General features: G+C 46.5%; 1 protein-coding gene across 1 annotated transcript in view; it reads right to left on the reverse strand.

The window, feature by feature from the left end:
• Positions 1-635, reverse strand: part of endog (endonuclease G) — a 13,268-nt gene extending 12,633 nt beyond the window's left edge. Inside the window, exon 1 of the mRNA XM_071904523.2 lies at positions 343-635. Within this exon, the coding sequence (XP_071760624.1) occupies positions 343-510 (168 nt within the window). The 5' untranslated portion in view covers positions 511-635. The remainder of the gene's footprint in view (positions 1-342) is intronic.
• Positions 636-15,710: the final 15,075 nt, after the last annotated feature.

A 15,710-nucleotide genomic window follows, 5' to 3' on the forward strand; every position in this document is an offset into this window, starting at 1 on the left:
AAATCCACTTTTTCATGAGGGTTTATGGAGAATCAGTGGAGAAAAATCCTAATTGAATCCATTTGAATTCATGTTTTCTACTGTAAGTTTCTCTCCACACTGTAGAGAAGAAGAAGAATATCTGTAAAAATGACTCGTATGTTAAATATGAACAACATGAATATTTTCTCTCCAGAATTCACTTCAAGAAAGAAAAGTTGATGTCGAGACTCTGAATGACGTCATGTGAATAAATTCTGCAAATAAACTGTTCTGATTTTAAGTTTAATTTTATCCTTTGGGTTAAAACCCTAACCCGCACACACACACACACACACACACACACACACACACAGCTCCTACCGTCAGCTCGGAGGCCTGGACGCTCGGGACCGGGACCACCGGGACCCGGGCCAGCAGCCCGAGCCGCTCCGGTCCGCCGCGGCGCGGCTCGGTCAGGAAGCCGCAGAGAGAAGCTCCGAGCCCGGCGCCCGCCGCCAGGCACGCGCCGCCCAGCAGCAGCCGCTGCATGCTGCCAATCTAAATATTAAAATTAAATATAAAGTGTGAACAGACTACAGACCAACACTACATCTGGATTTCATATCGTTTCACTTTCCACATGTCGGTCATGGAGGCAGAAGGTTACTGGACGGATCAGCTGTTCCTGGCGCACGGTGATGACGTAACGAAACTAGAGGACTAGTTGTATTTCTGTTTCAGCAGAATACAGAATGTAAAAAAATAAAATGTTAAGATGAACTCAGAGAGTTTAGACTAAAGCAGACAATAAGCTGCTGCTGCTTCCATCTGATGATGCAGTTTATGTCAATAACAATAGCAATAGAAATAATATTAGATAATAATAATAATAATAATAATAATAGAAATTTAATATTAAGTGAATGGTAAAGGGGCGATTCAGTTATTATACAGCTATGGTGAATACTCAATTCTGATTGGCCAGTGAAGCATTTTGAGGTCCGTTATTATTACTAGTATTATTATTATTATTATTATTATTATTATTATTATTATTATCTGTTATTACTGAATGACAGACTTTGTTAAGTTGCTGTGATTTCACTTCTGCTGGGATTTTCTTTATTTATTTATTCATTTATTTTGGCAGAAGCTTGTCAGTTACTTAAACATCATAAAATCATTTAAATTCAATGTTTCATGTGAAACGATTGATAGCTTTGGTAATCATTTCTTCAAGCTGTCGAGCTGCACATTATCCCTCATTTACATTTTGAACTTAACTTAATATGACTAAATGAATAAAATGATCAAATTTACTTTTCTGAGGCTTCTGTTGGTGTCGGTCAAGTAAAGAGAACGTTAAAATGTGAGATAACAACATGTTTTCATCTTCACATTTCTCCAGAAATGTTCCTTGTAAATATTAAACTTCATTACTGCTGAACTGAAGACAATCTGACAGATAAACATCATCTGGACCTGAACATCATCTGGACCTGAACATCATCTGGATCTGAACATCATCTGGACCTGAACATCATCTGGACCTGAACATCATCTGGATCTGAACATCATCTGGACCTGAACATCATCTGGACCTGAACATCATCTGGATCTGAACATCATCTGGACCTGAACATCATCTGGATCTGAACATCATCTGGACCTGAACATCATCTAGATCTGAACATCATCTGGACCTGAACATCATCTGGATCAGGAGCCGTATTCAGACGGTCCTAGCGGTGAAATTCAAAAAAAAAATCGTAGAATGATGACGTTTTCTACAAATTTCCCATTAAAAGTGAGATTAAATCCTGGTGAAGATAAAAGCTGTTCCAGAAGCATCTTCTCCCTTAAGAGAACTGCTGAGGTGAAACCTGTTCAGTAGAGAGGAGGACTTCAGTAGCTGAGGACTTTCTGAAGCAGAGGAGGAGAAATGTTCTCCAGACACTGAGTCACAGTAAATTAATGAAGCTGCAGGTTAGATCCTGCTGTTTGTTGCTCATCTCAGTATAAATGTCCCACTCTGTCGCTCTGAGAACTTTCCTAAATATCTCCTGAGCTGGGACTCCAGATGTTACGACTCCTCCAGATGATGTCACGACTCCTCCAGATGATGTTACGACTCCTCCAGATGTCACGACTCCTCCAGATGTCATGACTCCTCCAGATGATGTTACGGCTCCTCCAGATGATGTTACGACTCCTCCAGATGTTACGACTCCCCCAGATGTTACGACTCCTCCAGATGTCACGACTCCTCCAGATGATGTCACGACTCCTCCAGATGATGTTACGACTCCTCCAGATGTCACGACTCCTCCAGATGTTACGACTCCTCCAGATGATGTTACGACTCCTCCAGATGTTACGACTCCTCCAGATGTTACGACTCCTCCAGATGTCACGACTCCTCCAGATGATGTTACGACTCCTCCAGATGATGTTACGACTCCTCCAGATGTTACGACTCCTCCAGATGATGTTACGACTCCTCCAGATGATGTTACGACTCCTCCAGATGTTACGACTCCTCCAGATGTAACGACTCCTCCAGATGTCACGACTCCTCCAGATGTTATGACTCCTCCAGATGTCACGATTCCTCCAGATGATGTTACGACTCCTTCAGATGTAATGACTCCTCCAGATGATGTTACGACTCCTCCAGATGTAATGACTCCTCCAGATGTTACGACTCCTCCAGATGTAACGACTCCTCCAGATGATGTTACGACTCCTCCAGATGTTACGACTCCTCCAGATGTAACGACTCCTCCAGATGATGTTACGACTCCTCCAGATGTTACGACTCCTCCAGATGTAACGACTCCTCCAGATGTTACGACTCCTCCAGATGTTATGACTCCTCCAGATGTAATGACTCCTCCAGATGTCACGACTCCTCCAGATGATGTCACGACTCCTCCAGATGATGTTACGACTCCTCCAGATGTTACGACTCCTCCAGATGTAACGACTCCTCCAGATGATGTTACGACTCCTCCAGATGTAACGACTCCTCCAGATGATGTTACGACTCCTCCAGATGTAACGACTCCTCCAGATGTTACGACTCCTCCAGATGTTACGACTCCTCCAGATGTAACGACTCCTCCAGATGTTACGACTCCTCCAGATGTAATGACTCCTCCAGATGTCACGACTCCTCCAGATGATGTTACGACTCCTCTAGATGTTGTTACGACTCCTCCAGATGTCACGACTCCTCCAGATGTAACGACTCCTCCAGATGATGTAACGACTCCTCCAGATGATGTTATGACTCCTCCAGATGTTACGACTCCTCCAGATGTTACGACTCCTCCAGATGTAACGACTCCTCCAGATGATGTTACGACTCCTCCAGATGTAACGACTCCTCCAGATGATGTTACGACTCCTCCAGATGTAACGACTCCTCCAGATGTTACGACTCCTCCAGATGTTACGACTCCTCCAGATGTAACGACTCCTCCAGATGTTACGACTCCTCCAGATGTAATGACTCCTCCAGATGTCACGACTCCTCCAGATGATGTTACGACTCCTCCAGATGTTGTTACGACTCCTCCAGATGTCACGACTCCTCCAGATGTAACGACTCCTCCAGATGATGTAACGACTCCTCCAGATGATGTTATGACTCCTCCAGATGTTACGACTCCTCCAGATGTAATGACTCCTCCAGATGTAACGACTCTTCCAGATGATGTTACGACTCCTCCAGATGTTACGACTCCTCCAGATGTTACGACTCCTCCAGATGTAACGACTCCTCCAGATGATGTTACGACTCCTCCAGATGTTACGACTCCTCCAGATGATGTTATGACTCCTCCAGATGTTACGACTCCTCCAGATGTAATGACTCCTCCAGATGTCACGTCTCCTCCAGATGATGTCACGACTCCTCCAGATGATGTTACGACTCCTCCAGATGTTTGTCTTCACGCTGTCAGCTCAGTGCTGCAGCTTCACCTGCTGATCCTGATCTGACCTGGTGAGGTCAGCTGATCAGTCGGGTAATGCATCATAAGTATCACCTGATGAATTTACTGCGGTTTGCCTCCAGCTCTCTCCAGCTGAGTTTCTTCCCTCCCACTTCATCCCCTGGTCCTGCTCTGCCTGAGACTCTGCCTTGGCACCTTGCTGCCTCTTTCTCTTCTCTGATGAAGTTGCCCTAACATAACAGTTGTCCTAACCCCAGGCTGAAGCCCCCCGTCCTTGTTGCACCTGCCCTGCAGTATCCCTCTGTCTTAGAGCTGACTGCGCCTGCTGCGCTGCCTCTCTTAGGTTTCCTCCCTGCTAACAGGAGCTGCTGCTCTCCTGACTGTTGGATCCTTAGATTCTGCCATTTAAACTCCTCTGCTAGGCTAGATGTAGGTAGTTCCTAGGATTCCTATCCATACAAAGCTGCACTACTAAGACAGCGTGGAACTCCAGCCATTTCCTGACGTATGAACTGACCAGTCTCTCCAACTTCTCTACCCTTGACAGTGGTATCTCATATACTGTCAGGGGCCACATTAGCCGAGGCAATAGGCCAAACTGCAAACACCACAACTTTAGCTTGCCTGGTAACCTTGACCTCTCTATGTCCTGAATACCTCCAACTAGCTGCTGCCGTATCTCCTGAATCTGGTCCCTGTCACTCAGACTTGCATCAGACCACCTTCCTAGGCTTTTGACAGGCTTCTCTAGAACTGTTGGTATAGCTTCCTCTTCCATGTAAAACCTATTGCCTGCTAGCTTCCCCTTAACAATGGATATGCTCCTTGACTTCCTCGGTTTAAGCTTCATCCTAGCCCAATTCAGGTTATCGTTCAATTTATTCAGCAGCCTTTTTGTACAAGGAGCTGTAGTCATATCATCCATATATGCCCTAATGGGTGGGAAGTGCAGCCCTCCCTGCTGCCTTTCCCCCCCTACTACCCACTTTGATGCCCTAATAATTACCTCCATCACCACAGTGAAAGCTAAGGGGGAAATGGTGCACCCTGCCATAACTCCCATGTCTCCAGATGCTGCCAGGCTGTAGTAAACTCTGTTGTGGTGAAGCACATCTGAATATCTTGAAAGTATGGCTGGGCCCTGAAGAAATCAAACACCTCCCACAATAGATCATGTGGTTCAGATCCAAATGCATTAGTGGGTCCAAAAATATGAAGATCTCTCTTCTCTTGCTTAGCTGACCAAATCATGCTTGTGTGCTCTAAGCATCCGGAAAAACCTGGTACTTGTGTCAATTAACCTGTTCCTTTCCAAGTAACGTTACAGCCTCTGTGCCACCTCACTTTTTTTCCCTTCTACATTAAGTAGGCAAATAGGCCGACACTGATTTATATCTGTAGAGTTTTTCTCATTGGCATCAGAATCCCTCCTGCTCTATGCCATGATCTAGGAATAAACTGCTTTTTCCATGCTAGCTTCATTAGTTTCCATAGGTATCTCAATACATCTGGTGCACTTCTGTACACTGTAAGGGACACCATGAGGCCCTGGAGCTGATGAAGCCCTTGCATGCCTTACCACCTTTTCCACCTCGCTCCACTTTAGCGGGCTGTCATCTATCTGATCATCTAATGGTTGGGATATCTGGGGGCGGCCCCAACTCTCTACCCCTCTCCCTATCTTTATCACCTTTTCTAAGTGGTCTTCTAGTTCCTGCTGTGTTGCTTCCAAGCTGCCACTCCTGCCTTTACTAAATAGCGTCTTAACAAATTTGAATGGATCTTTATAAAATGCAATCCTAGCTTGTTCAGGGGCGGAAATTACGGGGGGGACAGGGGGGTCCGGACCCCCCCTTCCTGGGACTAACAGAGAGTTGTCCCCCTCAATATATCCTATTGTAAACATAACTATATAATTTAAAATAATATAATAATATGCATTGAAAGCACTTGTGCTAATTATAGACGCAAAACAATGCGTTTTTAAGTTTTGAAAGATTGCGTCCCCCCCTCATACGCCTCACAGTGGTTTGGTCCACTGCCTACCTGCCTCCCCGAACCCCCACACACACACATTAGCCTTCGGTACGAGTGTGTGTGGAGGATCTCTGGAAGTGTGTCAGTGGTGGCTGACCTCCAGTAAGAAGCTACTTTGCAAAGGTTAACTTAAAACAAAGGATGTGTCAGACATTTTTCTTTACTTCTACCTCTCAATAGAATAAAACACATTCACAGTTGTAATCAGACTACATTTTGTTCCGTTACCTCGCGGTTGAATCTCGTGCGTCAGCGTGTTGGTACGGAGCCGCGTCTCCTAATGCATGTGTGTGTATGGAGGCAGGAGGTCTGTCCACAATTAAAATCATCATAACTCGCTGAATTTTCGACCGATTTTCAAGCGGTTTGGTTTGTTACAAATGCCAGACATGTATTTATGATACAGGATACTTGGTTAAATTAAAATGCGGGTTTTCATACCAAAATACTTTATCTTTTGTAGATGGTAACAGTAATATTTCTATAATATAATATTTAAGATGAACTTAGCCTATGTAATTAGGTTCTAAGTATATCATTTTTTTCTTACTGCATGTAAAATGGCTGCCACTATGTTATTTTGTTCATAATTTTGGAAATAAATGAAGACTTAATTCATAAAAAAGACATAATTACAACAAACATTATGTTAAAATATAAGTAAGTTTCTGGCAGGCTTCATAGCGTTCTGGACTTTTACACATTGACAGCAAAACATTAGAGATCTGCTTTTTCGGGAAAACTAAATCTAATTAGGCATATATTAGCTTTAGTTCAGTTAATGGGTGTTGCATCTCACCTACTACTGTAAATAACCTGCATGCTGTGTGTGTGTGTGTGGGGTTTGTGTGTGTGTGTGTGTGTGTGTGTGTGTGTGTGTGTGTGTGTCTATTTGTCAGCCAGTCAGTTAAAATGGCAGAGAAAAGAAAAACAGACATCCGATCATTTTTCAGTGCACCGAAACGCCAAGTAGAAAGACCCCAGTAATATCAAAGGCAATTTGATAAAATCTTCATAAGAAAGGAATGAAGTGCTTATGGAAATGTTTCATAATGGACCTCTATATACATTTAATACAACAGTACTTTTGGCGGCACCTTTGGTGTCCCCTTCAGGAATTGCTCTTGAGAAATTTTTCTGTTTATTGTCCCCCCCAACAGTGAAATGAAATATCCGCCCTTGAGCTCGTTCTTTCTTTCTTCTGTTTTTCCTAAGATGTTCTGCTCTCCTTAGTGCTGCTAACCGACTCCCTGGCTGTCTGAAGAACATTGAACACTTCCGGTTCCGCTGCCACGCTGTTAGCACGCTGCTAGCATCTTCCCGACGTCGTCCCGGAGTTTTATTCGTTTTTTCCCTCTAACATCCTAACCTTAATTCCTCCCTTTCAACCTGTGAACTGCATCTCCCCTCTCGATTTCTGTTGGTTTATCTGTAACAATTTTGTATCATCTGTTAGCCTTGCTTGTTTACCTAGCCGCAGCTAGTTAGCAGTTTTCGCTATTAGCCCTGTCTTGTGGGCTTGTTTCCTGCTAGTTAGTAATTCCTGCTTACTTAGTTACCCGCAGCAAGCTAGCACCCTGTGCTAGATAGCCTTTTGCCTAAAGCTATTCAGTCTAGCCCTATACTATAGTGTCTGGTAGCCGTTAGCACAGCCCAGCACCCTCTAGCCTTTTACATAACGTTACTTAGCCTAGCTTTGTATCCTAGCTTGACTAGTGTAATAGCTTCTGGTAGCCGCTAGCATAGCCTAAGCTCCTAGCCTCAGCTAAGCCTTTATTTAATCTCCTCTGCTACCCTCATCAACGTTGGTAAGTATGGCTTCCTGTTCTGTCTGTTCCTTACTTTTAGATAAGCTCACTCTATTAGAGAGTCGTGTCCGTCAGCTTGAGGATGATAGGTTAGTCACGTTAGATACGACGGGCACTCCAGATAGTTTACGGTCCGGGCTGGCTAGCAGCCCTGCTAGTGTTAGCGTTAGCCAGGACTCCCCAGATAGCGTAGCCCCTTCGGCAACGGGTGATGAGTTTATCCCGGTCCCGAGGCGTCGGAGCGCCCGCATGAGCCAGCCGTCTGTTGTACGGCCCGATTTTCAACCGCCGCCCCCGGTTGAGAATCGTTTTGCTCCGCTTGGTAGTCCCTGTGGCCGGCCTGCCGCCCCGGCTCCTCGGCCCCGCTCTAAACCACGCATCCTAGTTATAGGTGACTCCATAACCCGTAACATTAGGCTAGAAGCGCCAGCCGAAATAGTCTGTCTACCAGGGGCCAGAGTTCCCGACATAGAGGCTACTCTTAGGGTGCTGACAAACAGGCATAGACATGTGGATAAGGCACACAACAACCAGGCTAACCAGGCTACTCATGATAACATCGTAGTACATGTCGGCACCAACAACACTAGGATGAAGCAGTCGGAGGTCACTAAACACAGCATAATTAGGACATGTGACCTCGCCAGCAAGATGAGTCGGCATCGCTTAATTGTCTCTGGTCCCCTCCCCGTTACGCTTAATGATGATATCTACAGCAGATTAGTCGCCCTTAACCGCTGGCTGGCCAAGTACTGTGAGCAACAGGGTTTTATGTTTTTAGATAACTGGCCCTCCTTCTGGGGTAAACCTGGCATGCTTAAGACTGATGGCATACACCCTACTGGGTTGGGTGCCCACATTTTGTCTAGGAACATGGACAGGTGCTTGAGGCAGGCATGACACACTCCCCTAAAGCATGTTGGGTCGCAGGTTGTTAGACAGCCTGCTAGGATTTCACCTAGTGCGGGTTTGGAGTCTGATAGCTCAGGTAGCTTAGTGTATCCAATCTTGACTGTGTCCCGCCCTCGCCATGCCACCTTTTGCCATCGCCGAGCCAAACATTCTCAGCATAACCTTATTCATATCAACCCTTCTGGCTGCAGCATTGACGCTACAACGAACTCTATTGCGTACTCGCAAATCAGCACTGTATCCCTTCCTCGTCTCTCCTACCGTCGTCCTCGGCCGCCGCATGGAACAAAAAATAGTAACGTAATTGAGATTAAACCTATTCGCATTGCTGAGCGTCCCGAACCTACTAGCAACACAAAGCGCATATGTCTCGGATTCATCAATATCAGATCACTCGCTAACAAAGCCCTGCTGGTCAATGACTTAATTAAAGAACATAGTATTGACATAATGGGATTATGTGAAACCTGGCTAAAGCCAAATGATGCTCTTCCCTTAATTGAAGCTTCCCCCTCTAACTTCACCAACTCGCATGTCGCTCGGACATCTAAGAAAGGTGGGGGCGTTGGCCTAATCTTAAATTCGAGTCTGAACCTTTCTCCAGATCTAAGTAACAAACTCTCATCTTGTGAGATGCTCACTATGCGCCCGTCCATTCCAGTTAGCATGGGCCTCAACCACTCTGGTATCCTGCCTTTCTACCTAATCATCCTTTATCGCCCTCCTGGGCCCTATTCATCTTTTTTAGAAGAATTTTCCAATTTCCTCTCTGACCTTGTAATTCTTACGGATAACATCCTAATTATCGGTGATTTCAATATTCATCTAAATTGTAAAACTAATCCACTTAGCAAAGCTTTTTCGTCCCTAATTGACACTTTTGGCTTTACTCAGTTGGTTCACGAACAGACCCACTCTAGCGGCAACACTCTTGATCTGGTCCTCGCTCGTGGTATTAACGTGTCAGACTTAGAAGTTTTGCCGTATCCACCGGCATTATCAGATCATTATCTCATTAAATTTCAAATTGCTCTGCCCTGTCGGCATTCCAATCCAGTTGATACCTACAGCATCCGCCGTATTGATACTTCGACAACTACAAAACTTGCTGATCTCCTACCTAAAACTCTTGCCTCTCTCTCTGAACGAATTGGTTCCCTCGACGAGTTCACGGATAACTTCAACTCTATTCTAACTGACTCGCTTGACTCTGTTGCGCCCCTACTCATAAAAACCCGCCGTCTAAAGAAACCGTCGCCCTGGTTCACTGATGAAACTCGTGCACAAAAACAGGCGTGTAGAAAGCTAGAACGCAAATGGCGGTTATCCAAACTCGAGGTCTTTCGACTAGCTTGGAGCGATAGCCTATTGACTTACAAGCGTACGCTCTCCGCCGCTAGGGCCTCCTACTACTCAGATCTTATTAACACTAATAAAAATAACCCGAAGTTTCTATTTGACACGGTAGCAAAACTTACTCGTAAACCCTCCCCTGTAGCGAGCTCTCAATTTACCGCGAATGACTTTCTTAATTTCTTCAATCACAAAATTGACTCTATTAGAGATGAAATTAGCAATTCTTTACCCACCGAGGGCGTTGATCCCTCTCCTAATCGTGCATTAGCTCCATTAGAGACCACCGCCGTACTCTCGCAATTTGAGACTGTCTCCTTAGACATCTTCTCTAAATTAGTACTTTCCTCTAAATCCACAACCAGCTTATCTGACCCTCTTCCTGCTAAATTGGTTAAGGAACTTCTCCCAATATTAGGCCCCTCCCTACTCAATATCATTAACACCTCTCTCTCCTCTGGCATTGTGCCCTCGTCCTTCAAATCAGCCATAATTAAACCTCTGCTCAAAAAATCCAACCTTGATCCGGATGATCTTAATAACTTTAGACCAATCTCCAATCTCCCCTTCCTCTCTAAAGTCTTGGAAAGAATAGTTTCTACCCAACTAACTGACTACCTCTCGTGTAATAGTCTCTTCGAACCCTTTCAATCTGGTTTTAGGTCTCTACATAGCACTGAGACTGCTCTCACAAAAGTGGTAAACGACCTACTCCTCGCCTCAGATTCCAATTCTTCTTCTGTTCTTATCTTACTTGATTTGAGTGCGGCATTTGATACAGTCGATCATAATATTCTCTTAAACCGCCTAGCGAGCGACGTTGGCATCCGCGACTCTGCGCTTTCCTGGCTAAATTCCTACCTATCTGACAGAACACATTGTGTCTCACATAAAAATACTATATCTGATTATTCTAAAGTTAACTTTGGCGTACCGCAGGGCTCCGTGCTCGGACCTTTGCTTTTCTCCATTTACTTGCTACCTCTTGGTGAAATCTTTCGCAGTTATGGTATTAAATTTCACTGTTACGCGGACGATACTCAAATTTACATACCAATTAGACCTGACGACCGCTTACAACTTTCAAACCTAGAATTATGCCTAATCGCTGTCACCAATTGGATGTCACTAAACTTCTTGCGACTAAACGCCAACAAAACTGAGATGCTAGTTGTTGGCCCAAAAACCCAACTACCTCTTGTTTCAGACCTTACTCTAAATTTTGGGGATTGCTTAATTACCCAGAGTCCCACAGTTAAAAACCTTGGCGTTACGTTCGACTCAGCTCTCTCATTCGATGCTCACATTAAGGAAATCACTAAGATAGCATTTTTCCATCTACGTAATATCTCGAAAATTCGCTCCCTACTAAACACGGCGGATGCTGAAACCTTAATTCACGCTTTTGTTTCATCAAGACTCGATTATTGTAATGTCTTACTCTCTGGCCTACCTAACTGTAGTATTAAAAAACTACAACTTGTGCAAAATGCTGCTGCCAGAATACTAACCAGAACTAGAAAATTTGACCACATCACTCCTATCCTAACCTCCCTTCACTGGCTCCCAATTCAAGCCAGATCTGACTTTAAGGTGCTTCTGTTAGCTTATAAATCGTTACATGGGCTTGCACCATCATATCTATCCGACCTCATCATCCCTTATATTCCATCTCGTGCCCTCCGTTCGCAGGACGCTGGCTACCTTATTGTCCCTAGAATCAAGAAAAAATCAGCAGGCAGTAGAGCTTTCTCCTACCGAGCTCCCTATCTCTGGAACCAGCTACCTCTTACAGTCAGGGAAGCTAATTCTGTCGAAATCTTCAAATCTAGACTCAAAACCTATCTTTTCTCGCAATCTTACGACCTACCTTAGCACCGCTGGCCTGGGCTCGTCACAGTCTTCTCTCTTACCCTAGCCTAGATAGTATTTATATAGAAATTTGCCGTTGGGAACATAAGCATAGGGATGCCCTCTGGCTACACTGTGTCTAATCACTTCCTATCTGCTGTCTGTATGAGCGTGTCTGTGCCCAAATACGTCTGGGTCTTGTGCTGCTTCTGCACAGCTCTGTGTGTGTGTGTGTGCGCGGCTGGTTTTCTCCTCCCTTTCTCAGATTCCTCTGACCCTGATGGTCTTCGGTGCTGGCCTTAGTCCCATCCCTAACGCTGCTCCCACCTGGATCTCTCTCCGTGTGTTCGTTGTCTTTGTGTGTACCTGTCTCCTCCCCCTTTCTCAGACTCCGGTGCAGTGCAGTGGTCGCCAGTGCATGCCATAGTCCCATCCCTGCTGCCGCTCCCACCCGATGTGCTCTGACTCCGTGTGTTCTGTGTGCAGCTGTCTTCTCTCCCCTTCCTCAGACTCCGGTCCAGTGCTCCACCTGCCAGTGGACAGGTGTTGCTCCCGCCGGTCGTTGGCGCCGGCCTTGGTCCCGCTCCCACCCAACGTGTCTGTCTTGTGTTCTGCTGCTGCTGCTTCTCCCCTTACTCTCTCCCCCCTTCAGACTCCGGTGCAGTCCAGTGGTCGTCAGCACCGGCCTCGGTCCCTTCCACATCCCTGATGCTGCTGCCCCCCGTGTGTCTCTGACCCTGTGTGTTCTGTTTGCAGCTGTTTCCCCCCTTCTTCTTTACGTGTGTGTGTGTGTGTCTGGGTGTGTTGTGTGTGTGTGTACGCGGCTTCCTCTCTCTCCTCCTCTCTGACTCCAGGTCAGTGTTCTACCTGGCAGTGACGGGTGCTGCCCTGGCTCTTCGTCGTCAGTGCTGCCTTGCCCTTCCTTTCCGCTGCTCCCTCCTGGTCGCTGCTGCCCTCGCTCCTTTACTGCTGGCCTCAGCCCCCCCCCCACCGCCGCATGCTCCTCCCCTTCTTTTGTCTCTCTCTGTTTTCTCTTGTCATCATTGTTGCCCATGACTCTGTCAATGTTTTGCCCGGCACCTATTGCACGCTAAGCCGTCCCGGGGGGGGATCCCTATCTGCCTCAGCCCACCCAAGGTTTCTTCCAAATTTTTTCCTGGGAGTTTTTCCTTGTGTGCATTTAGGGTCTAAGGCTGGGGTGCCGGGTAGGTTAGGCTATATAGAATAGGTAGATTGTTTGTCTCGCTAAATCTGCTCATACCTACCTTGTGTTTTTCATCATGCTGTCCTACAAAATTTTGTTTACCACTGATTGTGTTTAGTTAGACCTAGCTAGACACACTCTCTGTAAAGCCCTCTGAGACATGCTTGTGATAAAGGGCTATATAAATAAATAAACTTGACTTGACTTGACTTGATGCCCTCTTTCTCGCTATCGCTAGCCTTCCTCCATTGCCTCCTAAACTGCTTCCTTTCTTGGATAATTCTATCAATCTCCTGTTGTCGCTTAGACTTAACTGGTTCTGCAATTACTCTTCCTTTTCTCATCAATACCTAACCTTGCTACCCCGTAATCATAACTAATATCTTCCAGTTTCTCTAGCTTCTTCTCTGCTGTTCCTCTAAGTTTATTGAGAATCCATATCAAATCTGTTGACAACTTCCCAGTCCCTCTCCTCTGCAGCCTGCAGCCGTCTGACTCCAGGTTTTAGCCCACTGCTCTTCTCTGTCTTTGCCTGGGTGACCTCACTGCTCTATCGTCTGCCTCCTCAGTGACAGGGACGCTGATATCCTGTGAACTTTAGTTAGCTGCTGCTGGACTTCACCCGACTGACTTGACCCACTTCTTGGAGATACTGAGGGTCCCTGATCCACTTCTTCCTCCCTTGGTGTATTCTGAGGCTCTTACTAGTCGTTATCTTTTCCCAGCCACAACACACTTGACACTTCTTTCTCTCTACATCTGAACTGGTTTCCACTGCAGTCCTGTCTCTACTCAGTCAGGTCCGTTCCAGTTCCTGCCTGTGAGTCTTCATCCAGCCCTGCTCTCGCAGACTCGGGGTTTTCTTCTTGTGTTCCTGTTCATAGCTGATGGCGTAACCATGAGCTGCTGCCATGGGCTGCTAACCCTGACGGCCCCAGTGGGTTCTTTAATTCCCATTGAAGTTAACTGTAAATTGTATTGATAACAGACACGATCAATAACTGCTCACATCACACAGTCTGTATCTAGTTTGAAATTCAGCTCAGTGAGGTGACATCACACCACCCTAACCCTTCATACCGACCCCCAACCCGCGACCCCAACCCTTCATACCCGACCCCCGACCCCCAACCCGCGACCCCAACCCTTCATACCCGACCCCCGACCCCCAACCTGCGACCCCAACCCTTCATACCCGACCCCCGACCCCTGACCCGCGACCCCAACCCTTTATACCCGACCCCTGACCCGCGACCCCAACCCTTTATACCCGACCCCCGACCCGCGACCCCAACCCTTTATACCTGACCCCCGACCCGCAACCCCAACCCTTCATACCCGACCCCCGACCCGCGACCCCAACCCTTTATACCTGACCCCCGACCCGCAACCCCAACCCTTCATACCCGACCCCCGACCCCTGACCCGCGACCCCAACCCTTCATACCCGACCCCCGACCCCTGACCCGCGACCCCAACCCTTTATACCCGACCCCCGACCCGCGACCCCAACCCTTCATACCGACCCCCGACCCCTGACCCACGACCCCAACCCTTCATACCCGACCCCCGACCCATGACCCCAACCCTTCATACCCGACCCCCGACCCCTGACCCGCGACCCCAACCCTTCATACCCGACCCCCGACCCACGACCCCAACCCTTCATACCCGACCCCCGACCCCCAACCCCTGACCCTTCACCTTACATGGGGAAGTGAAAGCACAGCAAGCTGGAGTGATGATCAGTAGGATATATTGATTATTTTGTCTGTCTTGAAATGACATTGATCAGTTTGTGTGTTTGTGTGTATTTGGACTAAAAAATGAAACAAATGATTTCAAGTCTTTATTTCAGATTGACCTTTGACCTTTAAATGTAAAACCACAGAGCATCAAAAACAAACTTCACTCAGAAAAAGACACTTGAATACGAAAACACACATGTTCCTAACATGTTCCCCAACATGTTCCCTTATATGTTCCCCAACATGTTCCCCAACATGTTCCCTTATATGTTCCCCAACATGTTCCCCAACATGTTCCCCAACATGTTCCCTTATATGTTCCCCAACATGTTCCCTTATATGTTCCCTAACATGTTCCCTTATATGTTCCCCAACATGTTCCCTTACATGTTCCCTTAGATGTCCCCCAACATGTTCCCTTATATGTTCCCCAACATGTTCCCTTACATGTTCCCTTAGATGTCCCCCAACATGTTCCCCAACATGTTCCCTTACATGTTCCCTTAGATGTCCCCCAACATGTTCCCTTACATGTTTCCCAACATGTTCCCCAACATGTTCCCTTGGATGTCCCCCAACATGTTCCCTAACATGTTCCCTTGGATGTCCCCCAACATGTTCCCTAACATGTTCCCTTGGATGTCCCCCAACATGTTCCCTAACATGTTCCCTTACATGTTCCCCAACATGTTCCCTAACATGTTCCCCAACATGTTCCCCAACATGTTCCCCAACATGTTCCCTTACATGTTCCCTTAGATGTCCCCCAACATGTTCCCCAACATGTTCCCTTGGATGTCCCCCAACATGTTCCCTAACATGTTCCCTTACATGTTCCCCAACATGTTCCCCAACATGTTCCCTTACATGTTCCCCA

The sequence above is a fragment of the Centroberyx gerrardi genome, chromosome 8 (assembly GCF_048128805.1).
Source record: "Centroberyx gerrardi isolate f3 chromosome 8, fCenGer3.hap1.cur.20231027, whole genome shotgun sequence".
NCBI lineage: Eukaryota > Metazoa > Chordata > Actinopteri > Beryciformes > Berycidae > Centroberyx > Centroberyx gerrardi.